Below are 22,704 nucleotides of genomic sequence, written 5' to 3'. Positions count from 1 at the left end.
AAAGGAGAATATATTAGGAAAGTGATTTGGACATGGTAGAATAGCATCTTCTATCTTAAAAAAGAAGTAATACCATTATTGAACAAAATTGCCTAAAGTCAGGACATTAAGTAGGAGAATACTGAATACAACAGAGAAAGTGTCAAAAGTACCACCCGTAAAATCTATGTTAGGAAAGTACCTTAAACAACAAAACCCACAATTTGAATCCTATGCACCAGAAGCACTGAGGAAAACTTCCAGTAAGTGAAGTCTCTTATCTCTACAGATGTAATACTCATCACTGCCTAATAACATCTGGCAAACATCGGTCTGTTGCTTTTGGGTTTTTTTAAGACCTGTTCTAACCAAAAAAGATAAAACTTTCAAATTTGAACCGATGCAGTAAGACTTTAATGAGTATGCAAACTGACAAGTCTAACCAGTCTACTGCTGACTTTAAGAGCCACACAGCAATAAGGTGAAACAGCTAAGAGTCAGTTCAGTTTTTCTGCTTGCTTGCAAAGTACTAACAATATAAAAACCCAGAAACATTAAGATTTTGTCCAGAAGCACTATCTGAATGAACATTCAGAGAGTTCGTTCTTGTATGTTTTATTTCCATATGGAAATTCAGCCTAGAGTCAGGGAACGCTCACACAAGGACTGGCTTCAAACTCTGTCTTGTCACGTACCTTCAGCATACCTTCAGAGGTCACCTTTTATTGACTGCAATCTCAAAAGCTAATGTACATGTAGCAGCTAGTCAAAAGAATAATAGTTATCCTTACAGGTCAAGGGATCCAATAAAAAGAGTTGAACTATACTTTCTAGTAGACTCTAACACTTGCAAATGACTGTAAGAGCCTGGTCTACTCTTCTTTGCTGCCATTTGAAGTATGATTTATCACTTCAACAAGCTAATTGTGAGTAAAACTTCTCAATAAGACCTCTCTTTTTTTTTTTTTAACACATTGTTTCATGACGACTCCTTTGTTTTACCTGTTAACTACAAGGAAATACAGGTATCTTGCCCATTGCAAGTAAAAATGGAAAAAGTTCTGACATTTGTTTTACCATAGTTCTCACATTTCTTTTAGCACAGTTCTGAGTACTTTGAGGGTGCTGCTATAAGTGGTAGCATTGCTAACAGAATTCTTATTTACTGTATTATCAAAATTGAACATTAACCTGGCCAATGTCTGTATTATTAATTAAAATATACTAGAATAAGTTTTTATGCCTTCACCTTCCTGTTTCTGATGACCTTTATGGCAAAAAAATTACTTCAGATCTAGAAAACTCCCTGTTTTCTATCTCTGCATAATATATTTTTCTTTCACTCCTGCAGACAAACTAAGAGGCACATTCACCTCCATAACCAGCAAATCAATTAATATTGAAAGCCACACTTGTAAATTTAGTACTTACATGAAGATCTCTCAAACTTTTACATGACAATTAGGGTTAAAAGTATCATCTGTACTGACTGAAAGAGCCTGTCACAATGCATCAAGTGTGCTACAAGCCTCTTCCGAAGAGGAAGCCTGATCCCAAATACTTATTTTGATTAACTGCTCTGCATAGCTTATTAACGAAAGATTTGTAATGCACATTTAAATAAAACAAATCAAAAACAAAACCAACCATGCAATAAAAAAAAAAAAAACAAACAACTGGAAAGCAAAAGGAAAAGAAAAAAAAAAAAGAAAAACCACAAACGAAAAACAACACCCCAGGACTCAGTGCTGGCAATGAACAGCAGAAGGAAAAAATTTGGCTAGAAAAATACTTGGACAGAAAAGACACGTCCAAAATAGTTCTGCTATATCCCCCTCACTTCTGGAAGATATTACATTATTAAGGATTTTACTAGTCATCACTGTGTATCTACTACAAAACTATGAGAGCCTGAAAAGAAATACACACATGCAGAATAACACCAGTCTTTCAATGAAGCTTTTTCTTTTCTGAATTCTTACCCTCACTACTGAAGTCAGAGCTGGCTGGCTGATTTGGAAAGTGGTAAAATATTTTGAATTTTAAAATAAATACCTATACAGAATAATTTCTTTTGTAGTATAAAGACATGGCTATAGCACACTGCAGCACCACTTCATTTTTCTTCATGCCACATTTATCCACTGGTCATGCCCTAGCCATTGCTTTTATGTCTCCATTATGTAAGAGCAGCATCTCTCTAGTGTCTATTCTAATATCCTTCAATATTACCAAAACACATTCATTATGAATACCGTCAGTCTTAGTCTTGCTTACCATACCTTTCTGTTATGCAGACTGAAAACCTAAGAAAGTCTGGTATCTGCTGACCATCTTTCACAGGCACAGTAGCGAGAGAAGACATGATGCCACCTGTCAAAACCCAGCAAACTGAACAGCAAACAGCCCATAACCACACGAAGCAATGAGAATGGAATCAGGAGACAACAGTTCTATTTCCACCTCTCCATGGACTCTGCGTTTGACCTTGGCAAGTCACTGGTATTTTGTGCTTGTTTTTTCATGTTCAGGACATGAAGGGCTTTTACGCAGATGGCTGGAACAACAACAATAATAAAATAACTGAGTAAGTTTAATTATTATTTATTCTATAATGCCAGGCCTTAGAACTCTTCCGCAATGGCATAATTCAGAGCGAGCACAAGCACCTCTAATTCTCTAGGCCTTCATTTTGAAGTTCCCTTTACGTAAAAGCACTGGTGAAAGCAGTAACCCATTACCAGAGACCACCCCACACTGTTACCAAAAACTGATAAATGCTTAGTTTCACAAACTTCTGCTGAGCAAACAAATTAGACCTTATTTTTTTACACTGGCAGTTCCTAATCCACAGCTTGCAAAAGAAACACTACCTGCAAGATGCTCTGCCACTGCTCCCACACAAAATTAAATTACAGAGTTAAAATAAGAGCTGCCAGGAAAATGAAAGTAGTATATTGCCTAAAGAGTACTTTTTACTTTGTGCCGTTTCTATGGTACGTCAAAAATTAGGGACCAGTATTTTTCACAATTCAATACCCTCTCTCAGGCTTAGAAAATTCTGAGTTTCATGCTGCCTGATCAAGTTTCATTCTGATACCAAGTTTCCTGGTAGTCTCCCAAGGCACCACACACTTGAAACACACCAAAGTATAGTTTGAAAAAAAAGTGCAGATGAAATGTTCTACAGACCAAGCAATGTTACCAAGAATACAAGTAAAAAGACTTTTCTCTGGCACATACAGAAAAATGTCTACATTTGTCCATACTCAAAAAGGGAAAATTACAAATGTTTACTCTGCTATTCAAATATATTCAAATAACCGTAACAATCAGAAAACTGACTAGGACTCATTGCAATACATACCCTTGAATCCCACCTACCAGAAGCAGAAAAATAGAGTAACACGTGTAATCTCACACAGAGCAGTCAAAAATGACCACTTGCCAATACATCTTCTTGCTTATTACAAGTGTTCTGGATTTTGAATATACTGATTAAATGCCACTTCATACAAGTCAGTCATGCAACTACAATGAAAACAAATTATTTCTTCCTCCTGAATATAAAACAAATGAGGAAAAGTTATACCGTAACACAGCCACCTTAATGTCTTCATGTTTTCCAAGTGAAGCAATGAGAAGAGCTTTATTTAAATAATTACAGAAATATACACTTAATTTCAACACGAATATTTTCAAGACTTATCTACATAAAATATATGTTCAAAAAAAAAAGCATCACAAACTTAATGAAGAAACATGCTGTTGACTAAAACATTCAGATTGTTTTAGAAAGAATAAATCATGCCCCAGCCGCTTGTCACTCATTGAATACTCTGATTAATTAAAATAGTAAGACATTATAAAGACTATGTCTTATGGTAAAATTTTATAGAACAGTCAAGCTCTTCAAAAACTGTAAAAAAATATTAAATGGAATCCAAAAATAGTGTTTATCCTTGTAAAGTTATAGCCTCTGCCTATTGCAAGGATGTAAAACTGATCTTAACCAAGAGATTTCTTAGACTATGCGTACTGAAACCCCTACATTCTTTCCTTTCTTGGTAAAAATGTTTACCACTGTAAATATATAGTTTATGCATTCACATGCAAAACAGCATGAATATACATGGGCATATATCACTATCTGGATAACTAAACTCCAGTTGAAGAGCATTAAGTATTTCTCGAAAAATTAAATTATTTTCAATAGTATACATAGGCACTGAAAAGGGGCCTATGATGCCACATAGGAACAGGCAATGAAAGAGTTTCTTTATGTTTCAAAGGGTACCTAACATTATTTTTTTTTTTTTAGAAAAAGGTAGCAACCACAAAACACACACACACAAATGCACGCGAATTATGAGTAAAGAGCACCACAGCATAAAGCAGAACCCCAGGAAATGAGATAATGTCAAACTAAGTTTAGCACTTACTTTTCCAAGACTCAGTAAGAATATAATGATAGGAAAATTGCTACTTTCTATTAATAATTTTCTCTTCAAAGAAATTTATCAGTCGTTTCCTCTTCTGAGTTTTTACATTGGAAAGAGAGAACCATAATTCCATATAATTTCCTTGCCTCATGTAATCTTAATTATTAATTACTGCAGTTATGTTCAAGACAAGTATGAAAGGTGTACAGTATTAAGAGTATTATAAACATTTCCACATAAAAATAATGAAAGTTCAGTAAGATCAAGAATATAATTTTACACCTATAATTATAAACTTGTCTTGAAATAGTATAGACTCAAAAGGCAAATCCAGTTTTGTCAACAGAATTAAGATTACATTTGACAATATAGCTAGTGACATTTACCTTTTTCCCTTCTTCACCTAAATACACAGGAAAAAATAAGCAACTCTTAAAAAGCAAGTCAACACTACAAGTGCTCAATTTTGTAAAATATTGCAATAATGTAAATAATTTTAAAAATCCACTTAAAAGTATACCTTCCCTGAGAAATGCTCTTGGGATGCAGTGATTCAGCACATTACAGTGCCATACAGGTCAGTTAATAATGTGCTTGCAATTAACATCCAAAGAATTTAGGGTGGCAAGTACTACTAACATAGAAAAGATGTCCTGAAACTTTAAAATTCTGCTGACACAATTTGCACTCCAAATGTGAAACTAGTATCTTGCATAAATTACATTCGTCATTCCCAACAGAGATTCAAATGTATTGCATAAGCTAGAATACTTGTTTCTATTAAATATGTACTTTACAAATCTAGAATTAAAATTTCTTTCTTCAATTTTATCAAAAAGCAAACATAGCATAGAATAGGTATGTATAAAACCTTTACTCAAATTCTTTGCCCATGAAGGCACCACGGCTCTTTCAGGAAGACCTTACAAGCAGCTATAGGCTACTTTAGCTTCTTTTCACATGCTTTTTAAACATATAAATTGATTCAGTTCAAAATAATTAAAAACAACCCTAGAATGAACTATTATTGGGAAGTAGAAATTAGCAACTCATAGGAAAAAAACTCTTATCCACAATCCCATGATCAATAATGCAATTCATAGTACAGAATAGCAAACTTAAGAGTTATCTCTGCAAAGAGGTATTGGCAAAGGATATTGCCTTTTGACTAGCAGTAAGAAAAGCACACATACTATGCCTAATAAAACAGTCTGTAGAGCACTTCTGGAGAAATCAAGTTATAAAAAGATGATTTTCAAACTTTCTTTGTGCTCTATATCAACCAAAATAAGTCAGAAATGACAAAGAGCTACTTAATACAATGAATAAACAATGAAAGCAAATAAAATCCAGATCAAGAGTTAACTTCCTAAAATCGCCCCTACTGAAACTACAAAAGATTGAGTATTTGCAAGCATCTCAGAAGACTGCTTCAAGAATACAGCGCTCCCAAAGATTTCCCAATAGACTTAAGACATTGACAAGCTCCTTGGTAATGATTTAAATGTTAGTCACACAAAACCATCTACTCATTTGATTGTAAACGAGTTTTTCCCAAGCTTTAACACTCATTATGTGTATACACACAATACAATAGCCATAGTTATGGTATTACTCAAATCTTTATAAGCACCATGTTTAAAACTCCAGTGACAGTAAAAACTATAGCCTGAAGAACCATCCTATCCTTGAATTCTACTCCCATAGTCTACACAATCCTGTTTCCATTCCTTGAGCTTCACTGAAGCCACTCTCACTAACATCTCTTGCAGTCTAACCCTATGATGAGGCTCAGAATCAATATGCAATTCTTATCTTCCTAGACCTGTCAATCACCCAAAGCTACCAGCAATGCTTCCTTTCCAGAAATATTCTCCCTGGTTTCCCTGGCATTGTTGCTCTCATGATTCATCCCTTATCATTCTAATTGTTCTTTCAGTGTATCCTCCTGAAGGAGCCTCCTTATTCACCTGTACTATCTTATGAATCATTTAACAGGTTTCTGTCTTGCATCCCTCTCCATTCTCCTTTACTTTGTCCAGTGCCAGGATTCAAATTCAACTAATAACTCCCTGCCGTTAATTAGAAACATACTTTCTACTACATACCCTCCATGTTCGTCCAAGCTAACCTCTCAGCCTGCATCTCTTTCTCTATACAGATGGCTATCAGCTCAGCCTCAGCACAGACAAAACACAGGACTTAGCTTTCTATCACTGCTTCAGTCTCCTTTCCACTACTACAAGTCACTGACTTTCAGGACTCTTAACTAAGACTCAGCCCTTAACCCATGTTTTTCTATAGGTCCTAGAAATAATCTGGGTTTGAAACCCTGGTAGTGCCTACCACATCACGAAGATATGCTTTTAGTAGCTTAAATTTTATCCTGTGACCACAGCAGTTCACATCTGAAATAGTGAAGCACCCTTCTTCATCCTTCAAAATCCAGATTTGACCCTGCTCTATTTATTCTGAACATTCCTCTCCAGATAGCTTTTTTAGCCTAAGGTAAGATCGCAAAAGTCTCCCCACCCTCCCCTGACATCTCTTGAGCGGCATCCACTTCACTCTCTACTTCAAGACCCTTACTGGTCAATGTCCTCATCCTGAAAATTACTAACTGGGATGTAGATGAGGCTAAAGTTTCAATAAACTTACATTTTCACCTCTGAACCTCTCTTCTGTTGCCCTCCTAGTTGCAAGAGCCCCACAGAGCAGTCATCCTTCAAAAACCTCCTACAAGTTTTTCCATAGTTCTCATTAAAAACAAATAAACAAACAAAACTACCAGATGGCTGGCACATCTAGACCAGTACGCTAAAATTCACTGCACTGATGCCAAACATTCTCCTGTGTCATCACAGATCTGATGTGTCTTCCCTTACCCTTCAATCATCAAGTATTCTGGGTCAGGAAACACCTCTTAACCACAGAACTTTGGAATGACTAATTCGGACACATAACTTAAACGAGTCTGATACTTAGAAAAGGGTTACTAAAACAATTTTCTACTTTACAACGCTATGGAAAACATCACACTAGTGATAAGCCCACTCAGTTATTTCTGTCTTTTTCAACGCAAACCCTGTTTGAAAAATAACCCAAATACTATCTTGTATACTGCTATTACAGAGGTTTTCACTGTTAATCAAGTACTGAAACCAATGCCTAGCATTTATCACTTCTATCTACCCTTTCTAAATTTTGTTCACTTGTTTGCTGATACATGATTCTTTGCAAGGGTTTTATTGTTGTTGGATTTTTTTGCAATGCTTCTTGCATTATTTTCTAATATTTAAAAGATCAGACTGTCACAGGCTACAGAGAAGACACCATTCCATATTTTATGTCATTTTAAAATGACACAAAAATAAGTTCATAGCATTAGAAATTCTCTCTGTCATATGGTTGTATTAGGCCTAGCACAAAAATTTTCAAACTGGTTGAGGCCTACAGATATTTTTGTAGTATCAGTAATTATTTAAAACAAAGTGTTCTGCACTCAAAACATGCTTCCCCGATTAAATAACATTTTTATTAATTTTGCCATCTTAAAATTATGAGTTTCCCTAAATCATTCACAAGCAAAACCAAAAATACTCCACAAAACCCCAAAATACTATTCTATTATCCCAGCCATAAATTATCCACTTCATGTTAAATAATAGTTCAAATAGTAATTAATTTTCAATTACTTCTTACATGTTTCTGTGTACTTCTCATTACATCTAGTTCTGCCACTGTACAATTTAGATTCAGTCATACTGTAAATACAAGCAATCTTGATAAAAACATTCCTTGTGATGCAAGTAGGAGAGTACCACATGCTGCAAACAAGAAACCGGTAATGTACTCTGACTGTCCCTCAAAAATAGTGCAATAAATTCCTACTATTCCATTCCAACACATCATAAAGCAATGTACCATAACTTAGGCTTAGGCATACAGTTTTCACAGGAAAAAAAAATTGTATTTTTACATTTAGCTTACACTGACTGCAGAAAAGCCATGTGCTTTATCTCAAAAGTCTGAGCACCCGTAAGAACTGCAAGCTGCCCACTAAAATACAATGCAGTATTTGCATACTACATTCTTCAGCTACAGCTTTTTAATTTCAACTTTTTTCCCTGTGCAAGTCAGCTTTTACAGAACAGCCTAGAAAGAAAGTTTCTATTACTGACTTTTTTGACAAAAAAAAAAATTAGCTACTGGAATATGATCAATTTTTAACCCTCATACACACAGAAAACTCAGCGTCAGAGCCGTACTCCAAAACCAGGTCATGTAACAAAATAATAATAACAAAAAAAAAAAAAAATCAGGCTTCTTAATTTCATCTAACTATAACATCAACCAAACAGACTTCATTTTACCAACGCTAAAAATATTTAACAATAAGAAAACAAGACTGTTTTTCAGAGAATTATTTTACTTACAGTTTTTGAACAATAAATTAGCATCAACATCCAAAACTACACACAATTTTTTTCACTTTTGCTAAAATGCTGTTTTTCCTAATGTTCAAATTATTCCATCATTTATTTAAAAAAAATAACTGTAGTTGTTATTGTCAGAATTTTAACAGATCTCCAAGAAGGATAAAAGTAACGTCACAAACATGAGAACACTTCTGACAAACCTGCAATAATCAATAAACAAAAGGAAATGGAGCCCAAATATTCAGAGGAGTAAACTAATAGAAACATGGGAAAACTTATTCGCCATCTAGAGCACAGACTAATACCGATAGCAAACTTTAAAATCATTTGTTCCTTTCTTTCAACTCTAACCTCTAAAATAGTACACTCCAGGAACCATAACAAACAAGACCAGCTTCCCTAAAGAACATTTAATTGGGAAAACATGTATGAGCCATAAGATGCCTTTATCAGGACACAAATCAAGCAAAAGCTTCGATATAGTTTTTGACAAGCAAAAGCGAGGAATTGGAAACACTACTGCAGCCAAACAAAACAACAAAATACCATAATGCTACCTTCTCCATGAGAACAAAAGCATCAACCACCAACTCCACCCCACCCCCAAGCAGGCTGTTGCTCTCTAACCACAGAGCCAATGCTACAGACAATGTAATCCCACAGGGAAGACAGAAGGTCACAGACACACTGTGAAATCATAAAATAAGGTCCATGTTTTTAGAAAGACACAGCAGTACTTTCACCAGTCAAGATTTCATCTGGAACAAACAGGTGGAATACAGAAACGGCCTGTTCTTCTCTTGACTGTCCCTTCCCTCAACACAGAGGGAGGTCACACGTGCTCAGTTCAGTCCAAAATAAAGGATGCGGAACTTACAATAGGCAGCAGAATGCAAGATATGGTGAGGATGGCAATATGCAGTGCAACACTGCAGGTGAGACTGCATACTGTACGCCAGCAGTGGATCTGTTATTATTCATCAGCTGGAGGTGGCTAAGAGCATGTCACTTATTACCGTGACACATGCTGCAGCTGGCTAGCCATGATTAAATATCGCCCTGCGTGGCTGAAAGGGATGGCGACTATCATTCGTTATGATCCAGCATGGCATACCGGGGTGGGGAGGCTGCTGCCCTTCACCGCAACGCAGTATTTGGAAGAAGGCAACTAACACTCAACAAAAGCCCTGGGAATAGCATGCAGGGAGGAAAGAACGGGAACCTCAGTCCCCCAGCCTGAGGGGATGGGTGCCCCGCTCGCAGGGGTGGTAAGCCCGGCGGCACTCGGTGCGGCCGAGCGCGCTCCACCGCAACGCGCGACAGTGACAGACCCGCCCCGCTCGGCGGCCCGGGCCGGGGGCTCCAGCCGACCCTCCCCGCGCGAAGGGCGCCGAGGTAGGGCAGGAGCACTGCGCTCAACTTCTCCCAACCACAGCAGCAAAAGCCTTTGTCCGAGCGCTCCCGGTCTGTGGCCAGCAGAGCCCGTGGGTCCCCCTCCTGCGGCAAGATGAGCTGGGGCGACAGATGAGGGGGCACGGCCTGTGCCAGCCGCGGTCCCCTCCCCGCCGGGCTCCGCGGCTCTCCAGAAAGCCCTCAGAGAGGGACCCCCCTCCGGAGCAGCCAGGATGAACACTGACCCCGCACGGAGTCCCGACCGGCGTGCCGGTGCCGGAGAGGAGAGGAGAGCAAAGAAAGCGCCCGGCCCTGCCGGCACCTCCGCGCCGGGGGGCCGCCGGACAGCCCAGCCGCTGGCGGTCCGTCACCCGAGGCGCGGGGGGCCTCCTCCCGTGCGCCCACCCGGGGGGGACCCCAGCCCCCCAGGGTTTGCCTCTCGGGGCCTGCCTCCGGGCCGTCCGCAGGGCGGCTCTCGCTTCCCCTGAGCTGCGGCAGAGGCGCCGACGGGCGAGAGCGGCGCAGCCGGCGCCCCGGCACCCCCAGAAACAGACGGCTGCCGGCGCGGCGCTGCGAACCCCCCGCACTTACCCTGTCACAACAGGCGCCATCTTCCACAAACTCTCGCCAAAACTCCTACTCTCGCGAGAGCGCCCCCCTCTCCGGGCCCGGAGCGCGCGTGCGCGGGCCCGTGAGACACGCGCGGGACGGGGGGGACGGCGCGCACCGCCCACTCAGCGCCTGGGCTCTCCCCTCAGACACAACAGCCGAGGCGTGGGAACCGCGCCGCTCTCGCGAGAGTTGGGTGCCGCGGGCCAGCGGGCAGAGCGGAGAGCGGGGCCGTTCTCGCGAGAGCCGAGGGCGCCGCGGGGGAACCGAGGGATTCCCTCTGCCCGCTCGCGCGTCTGGCTTCTGCGCCGTCCCCCGCCGGCGGGGAGGGACGGACCGGCGTGGGGAACGGTGGCGGGGAGAAACCGTTCGGGGCGAGGGCGGGCGGGGAGGGGTGACTGCTAGCGCGCGGGGACGGGGCGCTGGCGGGATCGGCCGGCAGTGCCGGCGTGGGGAACTCGCCGCCGCCGCCTCCCCCCGCGGGAGGCGCGTGTGGGGCCGCTCGCCTCGTGCTGTCTGTGGGCCCGGCACATGCGCGGCTGGCGGGCTCGTCGTGAGGGCCGGGGGCGGGCCCCTTCGGCGGGAAGGCGGGGCCTTCGGTCAGCGAGGAGTTGGGGTGTACTGGGGAGGTGGAGAAGTTCCCCCCCCACCGCCCCCCCCCCCCCAGTCGTCCGCCCCCCCCGTGTGTAGTGAACGTTTCCTCCGGAGTTCAGACCAGAGCTTTTGTGGAACTTCTGCCAATACACGACGTGCCTGCTCTGTCGGATTCACTGAAATCATACAAAACCAAACCAAGTCCTTGGGTAACTGTGGAGCAGCTTGGGCTTCCTACCAGAGCCGTAAAAGAAGTCAAAACCCACCAGCTGGTGGTAACCTGCACTGTTGCTCTGTCAGGCAGCGCCGGCTGAAGGCTTTTTCACTCCTGTTTGTTGAGCCTGAAAATTCCTACCGAGCTTGGAAACCAGTGGGAAATGGTTAAAGAAATCCTTTTCCAAATAGTGAATAAAAACTAGCAGTACAAGGCTGGGATGTAGAGACACAGCTATTAGATCTATGAGATTTGGTACATGGAAATGTTGCATCATTATTTTTGAAAAATCAGTTTTAAATTAAAAGCCTGCTTTGGTAATGCTGTTATCTGCAACCAAAATGCGTAAGATACATTTGTTTGGCAAACAAAACTTGTTGAGTCTGCTGAGACTCTAACCAATAAAGCGAACTTTGTGGTGACCTCTCAGATAAGGCTGCTGGCTATAGTCAGGGGAACAGAAGGTATCTACAAAAGAAAATTACCTAGATGTGCTCCAAGTTTGACATAAACAAAAGAACACCCCAATTTTTGGGTTTATTTAACAACATTACCATTTCAAGGTGAGGGTCTGATCATCAATTACGAGACCGTGTTTGAAAATTAATCCGTTTACATCAAAGATTCTGTCTTGTCCATTCAGCTTCCTCTATGTTTTTAGTATAACATGTCAATCTCACTTCAAGCACAATTGCATTGATTTAAAGATCTACAGAGATTCCAAAACCCACATAATTTTTATTACTTCACCTCCGTACCTCTGCTGCCTCCCAAATTAGGGATAAAGATAACATTTCAGTAATCCTGTGATATGATTTTGGGTTTCCCTCCCACCTACACTCTCTACTGCTAATCCTAATTCAATGAATAATGTCTCAGATGAGTAAAATCATGTTTTAAGAGATTGCTTGGCAACAAAGTTTGCTGTAATTCTACTCACTGTACAAACAGCTATTGTTTGCTATCATTAAGGGACTTTCCCCACTGTGATTTCCCCCTCTTCATTAGGTATGAAAGGACTTTGATTGGCTCCCTCATAGGCGCAGTTCTCGGCAAAAGCACAATGCATACTGGAAATCCTCTGTATTGTTTGCAAAGAGCAACTCATAATCCCTTTGGAAATCTCTTCCTAAAAACATACCTTTTGTTAATTTTTTTTTATAATATGATTTTCTCCCAAGGCTAAAGAATGATCTCAGCTCATGTTAGCTCCATTCCATTAAGAATGGTTTCTGGATATTTGCCATAGACCGTCTCTAGATGGTCATTTTCTGGGGCCCCTCTTTTAGTGTGTTTTGAATCAAACTGGAAAATCTAAAAATACAGCACACAATAATCTTCGGTGTCTAGACTCTTTTAATATTTTACAAAGAAGGCATTTTGATTAATAACCAGATTAATTGGATACTGGAGCAGGTATATTATTTTGAAGAATTAATAATTACAGAAACCATTATAGTCCTTTCCATCACTGACAGAGGTATATTATAATACAAACAACCATTGAAATTCTTTTTTCTTTTTGATTATAAACAATGTGTATTCAAAAGGCTAGGAATACTAGTCAAATCAAAAACAATAGCCTCAAATTATCTGTGTAGCCAGTGGAATGAAAGATAATAAAACTACAGAGGGTTTTTTAGTATTGTTCATGCACTGAATTTTCTTCTTGTGGCTAAAAGTATGTATTTCACATAATAGAGTGTGAACAACCCTTGTTGACTTTATTGGAAACTGAAAACATCTAGTACTTTGGGGAGCAGAGCCCCACTTTCTGGTCTGTAATGAATGTAAATATTTCCAGAGCTGAGGTGGAAAACCAAATTTAAATACAAAGTTTGCACCATTTAAAATCTTGTGTCTGCTGTGCAAATTGGCAGTTTGACTTTTTGATTTAAGCCCTGCTGAGGTTGGTGGAAGGGTTCTGAATCAGACCTGTCGCTTCAGAGATGATTTGGAGAAGCATGGCTGGGAGGCGCCTTTGAAGGAAGTGATTTCAACAAGTGTTGGGCTTCACTCTTCTTCCAAGCAGATGCTGACCCGAGTTCCTCCAGCTGGGTTCTTAGAATCATTAGCCGCCTTCGAAAATGGAAGGCTGTTAAAGAAGGAAATCCAGTTTACTCTCACTTGTAAGCTGGAGGACAGGACTACTTCCTACTACTTCGGATTCATCAACGTGCAGGTTTGGACAGAGCCAGGTCCATGTGTCTGTGCTAAGTCTGTGCTAAGTGAATTCATACAGTTCCCCTGTCCTCTCTGGATCTTACTTTGGGTGGAAAGAGGAGAAAAGACAGGGAGCCTAGCAAAAGCCCACAGAGTCATTAGGGATCATGCAGTCGTGTGGATGGGGAGGAGGCCTTTTGGGCAGGAGTTTTGTCCCACCAATGGTACTGAAGAAGCTGATGGCCAGTGGTGTTTGAGCAGCCCAGCTCAAGAGCAGAAGGGCTTGCAGGAGCAGGGAGCACTAGATGCAAGCTGTGATAACTGGGCTGAAGGTTTCAACAGCTTGTTCGACCAGTCCAGACCAAACTTTCTTCAGCTCAGCCTTGCTTGGTTCTGGGCTTCCCCTAAGCTCATTCCTTTCGGCATGGCACTAGCTAACATGCTTGCCAGCTTCTTATTTGGCAACTGCCTTCTGCCTCGCTGGCATGGAAAAAGATGAGAAGACAACAGACCTGCACCCATTTGTGTAGAACAGCCCTGTCTTTTATGTGCTTAGCACAAGCATATGAGAGACACGCAAGGGAACAAGACTCCGCTTCTCAGTTGAGTCTGTCATTTTATAAAAGATAAGTCATAGTGTGTTGTGTAAAATCCTAGCTATTTATAAAATCCAGTGACCTTAAAAAGCATCGTAAGTGGTAGAACCATAGAGTTATCTGAATCGTCATTCTAAACAGCAGGTTTATCTCGAGATGTTGTAGTCTGTATCTGGTGGTGTAAATCACACATTCTAGTAGTAGGTACTGTGATACAACCCTGCTGGAATTTTATAAGCACAGGATGTACAATGTGGTTTAACCGCATGTCTAGGAAAGAAAATAAACAGGCAGTTGCCCACAGAACATATCTTACATCTGAACTTCGGTGCATGTGCCAACAAAAGTTATCGCTTAAGCTGCTAGCTGGACAGCTCGATATCAGAAGTGCCTCTGCTGTGTGAAATGGATGCTGTTGTTCAACATCGCTCAGAGGGTTTTGCAACATTGTCTTGAGGATGATAGGGAGAAAGGATAGCGTAGTTAGCAATCTGCAGCAGGAACATTGTTAAATAGTTTTCACTTGTGTGTCATAACCTCAGAGAGGACAGTAGCGCAAAGAGAAATCTGAATCTGCATCTTAGTGCTGGTTGAGGTGTAACTATGCCTCAGTAAGGTAGTTCCCAAAAGCTGCAGTTGGGCTTGGGCCTCGCTCTAGTATTGCCTTGCAAACAGGTACAGTCCGTAAAGGCAAGATGCAAGAAGTGACTATAGCAAACAATAGGAAGGAAGAGGGGGAGGGAAGATGAGGTTAACAGTAATAACATCATGTGGTTATGTAGGTTAACAGTGTGAACAGCTTGATGACTGACTTCTGTAACCTCTTTATTTTTAAATTCTTTTCTAGAACACACTGTTAAAGCACTTGGCATTGTATTAAATTTTGCTCCTTACCCTACCCCAGAAAAGTATTTTCACTTATTTTCCATTAGGTAAATGTTTTTTTCTGTTTGCATGTAAACTATACTGTATCTTCTTTCTTAGTTTTCCTGGGCTCTTCAAAGAGCCCATCTTTGAACCTCTCTTGCACAGTGCTCCTCCGCTCATGCACATGATGCCTGTCCACCAATTAAGTGTGGCACCATCTCTCCACATACAGCCCTCTTCTGCAGCAGTGCTGTCTGCAGCAGTGGCTGGTGACATCACCCTCCCCATCATCAGGGTGCCCTGGCAGGTACAAGAGACTAGGGAACCTGTGAATCAGCTGGAGAGTAAAATGCCCTGGAGGCTGGCAGAGCCTGCCCACCACCCACCAGGTACCTCCAGCCCCTGCACCTCAGCATTCACAACCACAGACACTTGGCAGAGCGGAGGTTCACCAAGCCCCACCTTGGTGCTGCTGCGAGCGTGTCTCCCGCGCCACCCTGACCTTGTGCCATGGTTAGCATGTGTACCCACCAAACCAGTTCTAAAATTAAACAGCAATATGCAGGATTACAGAGTCATTACTGACAAGGAGTACAGCAGGATAAACTGCAAAAATCTCCATGCTTCTAAAACGTGTTAGAGAAGATAGGGCTCCTTTTCAGTCTGCCTGCTCGCTGTAGGACTGACTTTGAGCAGAGTACACCAAAAGAAATTAGGTGCATCCCACTGAATTCAAGAAGACAGGAAAAATTGAACTAGCAAGTTAGACTGTGAATTATCACAAGTATTAACAAAGCAAAAGGAAGATTTAAAGATTATGATGTGGCTCTGGAGGTTTCATCGATTTTATTCCTATATAAGAAATTGAGTTTGCAATGTTACAATTCTGAACCAATGTGAAAATAGATGTCCCTGTGCAGAAAAACTTTTTAACCAGAGGTGCTGTCATTAGGTATGTTGTCATGACATATTAGTTTACCATCTGCACTGCCAGAGCCATGCTCACACCTAAGCCTGTAATTCAGTGACTGACTTAGTCTGTTCTCCCATTCATGAGGCTCATTGAGAAATATATATGCTGGCATGCTTCAACTTTACCTGCAAATAAAATGTGTTTTTGGAAAAGCCCCCAAAGAATGAAAACTCATTTGGTTCAACAAAACATGAGAGAAACCCCCACTCTTGATTATACCCCTTTTTCTGCTGGCTATAGTGCTTGAGGAAGTTTCAGACTAACTATAACAAGGTACAAAAAAAGAACTTAGCAGCCTACTCTAAAAGAAAACCACAAACTGTGCATAACTCCTTGATAAAACTACCACTACAAATCTATTTGATATTATAAACCAACCCATTTTACTATGTACTAGGCAAGTCTACATCCCAGTCGTAACCACACACTATGTTGAATGGGAGGAAATGTAGACAGAAATCCTTAACCTGTAATTCTACATACAAATACATGCACACACAAATTTTCCTAGTTATGGCTGGAGAAAGGAGTTAGGAAAATAATTGCTTCACAATAAGTAAACACTATTTTGAGAATTTAGTGACGGTGCCTTGTGCTGGTCCTGTATGAAGAAGTTAAACTAATTCTGTGTGTTTAGTGGCTTACAGAGACTGTCCGTGGCCTCAGGCTATGAAGATAAAACTTGGTTTGGGGCTGTTCTTTATTTAAAACATTGAGGAAGTTATACATTCCTGAAACAGAAAATTTTTTGAAGTAGTCTAAAGGCATGGTCAGAGAACATGTAATCTTAAAAAATAATTATCTTGTAATACTGCCATGTTTATATCTATTTGGATTATTTCTTTTGTCAAGAACAGTTGCACAAATTCTGTTTGTTGTGGGTTTAGATTAACTTTCATACCGCTCTCATTTGGAACCTCTGCTGTTCTGTAGCCCTTTTTCCATAATCATCATCCTGAAAAAAGAAAGACTATTTCTGGCAGTAATTAATGAAAATAAATTCCGTACAAATTGCCCAAGAATATTTCATTGCTCAGATCCAGGGTGGCTGACACTTGTGAATAAAATAACCTTTTGAATTTTTTCCTTTTAGGGGATCACACATGACCTTTTAATGCTAAAGTTCATTAGTGCTTGGATATCATATTGATGAGCTTTGTATAAATGAATGGATGAACAGATAAGTCATAACTAAGATAATGAGCTTATAGCTGTTATGGAGGTAACTGAAGACATGTCATGGGTACTAATTAATTAAAGAATTTCTGTATAGTTTTATTTCTTGTCAGTCTTGGTTCAGAATTCACTCTCTCTACTTTAATCTTAGCAAGCGATGTTTCATTTTTAATGTTCCAGACAGCTGTATCTTTTTTCCAGAAATCCAGATATCCAGCCATTCTTATTACTGATGGCTTCATTATCAGTTTGTTTTTCTGCTCATTACTGGCACTGACCTTGCCAAGAGCTAAGCACATGCATAATTTTACTCATGCGATTAGACTCATTAAAGCTAATGGGATTAGTCAAGAAAGTAAAGCTACTTCTATTTAAGTGTTTGTCATTTGAGGTAGTGCAACTAGAAACAAGATCAGGAAGGTCTGGAAAGAATTCAGATTGAATAATAATTTTGTGTCTGTCATTTGAGGTAGTGCATCTAGAAGCAAGATTAGGAAAGTCTGGAAGGAATTCAGACCAAAAAATAATTTTTATTAAAAATCATATAAAGAGAAATTCAAACATTTTTCCCTTGACCCAACCCTGATGGGTGATGAACACAGTGCGTTTTCATGCTGGAGGTGAAAAGAGATTTTCTAACTGTTCTTTTCTTCAGAAGATGGGGGCTTGTCAGAACTGAAGCTGGTCTCAGCAAACTTTATGAGGTCATTTCTCAAGTCTAGGACGACATTTCTAAATGAAAGATAATTAGAAATATGCATCTCAGCCAACGGCCCAGCAGCAGAGGCTGACTGTAACCTGACAGCAATGTCAAGGTGCTGAGACCTGGGAGACTTCAGGTCCCCCCAGGAATATTTCATTAATGTGGGGAGTTTGAGAGGAGCAAACCCAGGACAGATTTCCCCTGCACAGAAAGGGGGAGATTGCTCTGAATTAAACAAGGTAAACGTGTCTGCTCTTGCTGAGGAATGGTTTGACAGTATGGATGTGGGTTTACAGGTTGAAAGTCTTGTATGTGAAATCCTCAAGAGGTGTTTATTGGGTGTAGAGTGGGGGAAAAGTCTAAAGGAGGTTTTGTGGAAATAGAAATGCATTTCCTTGCCATTACTCCTGCCCTACCTTTGTTCACCATCTCGAGCACTGCCAGTCTGCCTTTCTTTGACCGGCCAGCTGCAAGCCTCGCAGAAGCATTATAGCAGCCAGAAATACAATATTTAGAGTGCAGCTGGTTTTCAGCCCCTTTCTTTGATAGCCATCTCGGCTAGGGCTGGCAGAGGAGGGGCAGGGAGAAGTTATTCCATCCATCCCAAGGAAGTTCCCCTCTGGACCATCAGGACAGTTTTATGGCTATTGGTAACACAGGCCAAACTTACAATGGATGATTATTAACTCCAACACACTACAATTTGTCATTTTTGACCTCTGATGAGATGCCCCATATACAATACATTATAAAAAATCTGGCCTCTCACTTACAAAATCAAATACCAACCGCTCTGCTATCATTCTGAAGCAATGAATCTCCCGTGGCCTTGGAGAAAAAAAACACTTGTGGACTTTCACCCATTTTATACCTTCCTTTCAAAACACACACTTATTTTGGTCCCTGCTAAAAACAAATACAAATGACAATGGAAACTTACTAAAGCTGCAGTAGAGGCTATTTGTAGTCTGAAAATTAAAATTCTTAGTTCATGCTGACTCCTGTACCCTGGCTTTTTCTGGGTAGAGGTTAAAAAACAGCAAGTCCACCACTACTGAGTCTAATATTGTGGGGGGTGGATATTTTTAACTATGACTCACTTTTCTCTAGGAAAGCAACTGATCTATGCCCCAATGCACACAATTTTATTATCATTGGGAAGAGCCATGTGGTGTTCATGTAGTGCTTAATCTCGTGAAGTCTCAGCACCCAAGGTTTTCTGATTAATGGCAGAGGAGGAAGACTGGAATGACAGTTAGGATTTTGCCAGTTTATACTGTATATACAGCTGTTGCTGCGCAGGGGAGGGAAACGCAGAGTCTGGCTGTCTGTTCCAAACAAAAAGAAATGGCACATGCTATTACTTCCAGATCATTGCAGTCCCTGCACCACCATCTGCTGGGGGTCAGAGCAGTTGTCCGGGTCGGCGTCAGTCATGCACAAACTCAATGCCTTCCACGGAGCTGCACCCAGCAGTACATATTTACAAGAACAATAAAGCAAACCTGCTCCCTGGACACAGGCAGCACAATGCTCAGTCACATTGGGAACAAAGGGGCACAACGAAAGTTGATATGCATTACAAAGGAGGTTCTCGGGGATCACAGCTTTGTGATTTCAGGCTGTAACACAAATTGAAGGGAAGAAAAAGTGTCACCAATGAGCCCAAACCTAGTGATCATTGTATTTGTAATTGACGTAGCATTGCTAAAAGGGTGCCTGGATCTCTGTGTTTCCCCTTTTCCTATTTACAAAGTCTTTTGTAGAAGATAGTTATATGCAAAAAGCTTTGATGATAAATGCTGAACGCTTGGATATACTGTTCTGTAACAGCAGCAAGATGATCTCTGCCACTTACCCTGGCTTGTCTGTGCATCTCTCTTTTTACAGGGCTTGTGCCATGTCCTGGAGCGAGGTGCAGAGCCCTGACTGACGTAAACTGAACAGTTCCTGGAAACAGGATGAGTACAACTGTGTCACTGTGATGTTGAAACCGAGTGGGCAGTTTTAGCATCTCTTCGGTCTGAACAACAACTAATGAGTAATTCATTTCTTCTGCTAAAAAGGGCTGCTTCAACACCAGTGTGACACATCAGGCATTACTGCAGGGTACTGCAAACCTTTCACTTAGTGCTGTCCTGCACCCTTTGCTGAACACACGCACGCAGACGTGACACCTTTGGTGCCTAGAACTGGAGGTGGGTCTCCTTGCTGTACGTTAAGGCATAGAGGTAAAGCATAACTTTTCTTTTTGATCTGGGCTAGCTTGCTGCAGGCTAAGTCCAGTGTTTCAGTGCTACATCAAAATGGAAGCAAGAGAGCAATGGAGCTCAGTGAGGAGACATCTGCATTGCTCGGGACAGACCCAGCAGTATTCAGCTGAGTTTATTAGTTTGGTCTCAGCATCAGCGCTGTTAAAACAGGCAGCAGTGCCAGCATGGGGTGATAAGAATGGGCAGCAGTCTTGGAAAGCTATGAAAAGGGCAGGTGGAGCTGGACCCAGAACATTTTTTAAGTGAGGCTCATTGCCAAATAACTAGCAAACATGCTGTACTAGCAAAAACACACGAAGGACTGCTGTACTCCCTGCCTCACATAGCTGCAGTATCTGTCACAGCACTACCACGTACATAATCCTTTACATTTCATCTGATAATTAGTGGTTTTGGCATAAGCAAACCCAATCTTGTTAGGTCCTATCGTCAGCTGCTTTTTACTAAGCTCCACTCTGGCCATTTTTGCATAAAGCCTTTCCAGTCCATGTAATGTTTGACAACCTTCTCGGATGTTTAGCCTGAAACATAATATGGAAGCAGAGACCTCCAGGTAGCTGCACCCACATGCCTTCCAGACTCCACCTCCCTGGCCTTGCTGGCACCAGGACACCCCAGCTGCTGGAGCCGCAGAGCTGGTTCTGGAGCCTGTGGGGGCATGCAGAACAGCCTTTGTGTGTTCCCTTAGAAAATGTCACCAGGCTCAGTTACATATTTGTACTTGGAGGGCACTTGCCCTGAGCCATTTGACACAGACCTGAACTGGACAGGTTCGTATTGCAATTAGGCAGCCTTTCAGTGTTGGATCAGAGCCAAAAGAAAGATTTTTTTTAACAATCTAGTGGTAAGGAACTGAGTTTGAAGCAAAAAGCTGCAGAAGAGTAGTCAATGTACAGTTCAGATACATACTAGAATGTTTGAAAGTGTAAATAACTTGATGTCTAATTTTAGAGAGGGGAAGGAAGAGGATAGGAAGCTGGTAAAGTGGCTCTGTCAAGACACTAGTAATAAAATGAAAGGATAAAGAGCCTTTACCCTGTAGGTAATTGATGTAAATCTGCCCCAAATGTGTAGCAACTGAAAGTCCTTCCTATCAGTAGTCCAAGAGAGAAGTGATGTGTTGTCCTGTGTATCTAGTCCACAATAGAGAGGTGCTACATCATCCCTTGGTGCTTGCTTGCACCTGTGTTGGAGGCTTTGTTCTAGCAACCAGTGACTAGATTACCACGAGGAATAGACTGGGTTTCTCAGTCATCCTTCTGAGCACAGTTCAGACAAATTCTTTAAATAATGCTGGGGAATTTAGGACTGGTTTCATGCGTTCTGCAGACTTCGGGAGGTATTTTACAAGTCCTGTGTTTACTAACAAATGTAAAACACAAGAATAGATATGTTCTGCCTAATACAGTAACTTTTCTGATGCAAATAAAGCTTTTACTGAACAACCAATTGAACAACCACGTTGGTACTCTTATTCTACGGCATATTCCTGCTAAGCCATGCTCTTGGTGGAATAGTCCTCCCCCTTTACCATATTGTAGCATACTTAACAGAAATGGAGCCCTGGATAAACCATATTCTTGACTTCTATTTTGTAAATCTGTCACTGTGAGAGCAAGAGTTCAGTCTATTTTTCTTAATTGCCTAGATGAAATGAATTTACATAGTGTCTGTCCCAGTGGGTATCCAGTTAGGCATACAGCTGAGGAGTCTAATGTTGAAACCACACAGCATCCAGAGGCTGCACTGGAAACTTTTTGTTTAGGTACTTAAGTGGGAAATGAACTGTTGGGAAAATCTAGGCCAAAATTAACAGTTTTACTTTTTGTATTGCCTCTTTACTTCATCAACTCACCCTTTATCTCTGAGGCTGTACATATGTTTTTATAAAGACTAGTTCTGTGGGTTACCAGATCTCTGGGCTATACACAAATTCAGTCCAGATCAGGCACAATGAAACGTATCTTGAATCAGCTGGAGCACATAATAGGTACACATGATGGCTGTTTATGTCAGCTTTATTCTTTATGCTGCCTCAATGACAACTGTGGGAGAAAAAGTGATATTTGATCAAACTCGAATTACAGAAGCAAGGTTTTGCATTTTTAAACTACTTTCATCTATTACATTAAGCTGTACCAGTTAAGTACATTGCATCAAGAGGCAGTGACATTTTTGATCCAGGATTAACTGCTGCAACTTTGGATTTACTGCCTCATGGAGCCTTGGCCTGATTTTTACCCCCAAACCACTTATATGCTGTTTCTTAACATATCTGCCTTGA

General features: G+C 41.1%; 1 protein-coding gene and 1 long non-coding RNA gene across 7 annotated transcripts in view; both read right to left on the bottom strand.

Moving 5' to 3' along the window:
* RBPJ (recombination signal binding protein for immunoglobulin kappa J region) overlaps positions 1–22,704 on the bottom strand; it is a 152,006-nt gene that overhangs the window by 48,598 nt on the left and 80,704 nt on the right. The window contains exon 1 of one of the 6 annotated variants that reach the window (XM_056349280.1): positions 10,844–10,918. The exons of the other annotated variants lie outside the window; for them this stretch is intronic. Within the exon in view, the coding sequence (XP_056205255.1) occupies positions 10,844–10,863 (20 nt within the window). The 5' untranslated portion in view covers positions 10,864–10,918. Of the gene's footprint in view, positions 1–10,843; positions 10,919–22,704 lie in introns of those variants that run through there. 6 annotated transcript variants of the gene reach the window in all.
* Positions 13,008–19,999, bottom strand: LOC130153921 (uncharacterized). Its single transcript, XR_008823536.1, has 2 exons — positions 18,921–19,999; positions 13,008–13,764 (listed from the first exon to the last, which is right to left on the bottom strand). It is a non-coding gene; the product is annotated as an uncharacterized LOC130153921 (long non-coding RNA).

Source organism: Falco biarmicus, chromosome 1, assembly GCF_023638135.1.
Source record: "Falco biarmicus isolate bFalBia1 chromosome 1, bFalBia1.pri, whole genome shotgun sequence".
In the NCBI taxonomy this organism is placed as follows: domain Eukaryota; kingdom Metazoa; phylum Chordata; class Aves; order Falconiformes; family Falconidae; genus Falco; species Falco biarmicus.
The sequence above is the reverse complement of the archived record's forward strand: the minus strand, read 5'-3'. Positions and strand labels throughout refer to the sequence as shown.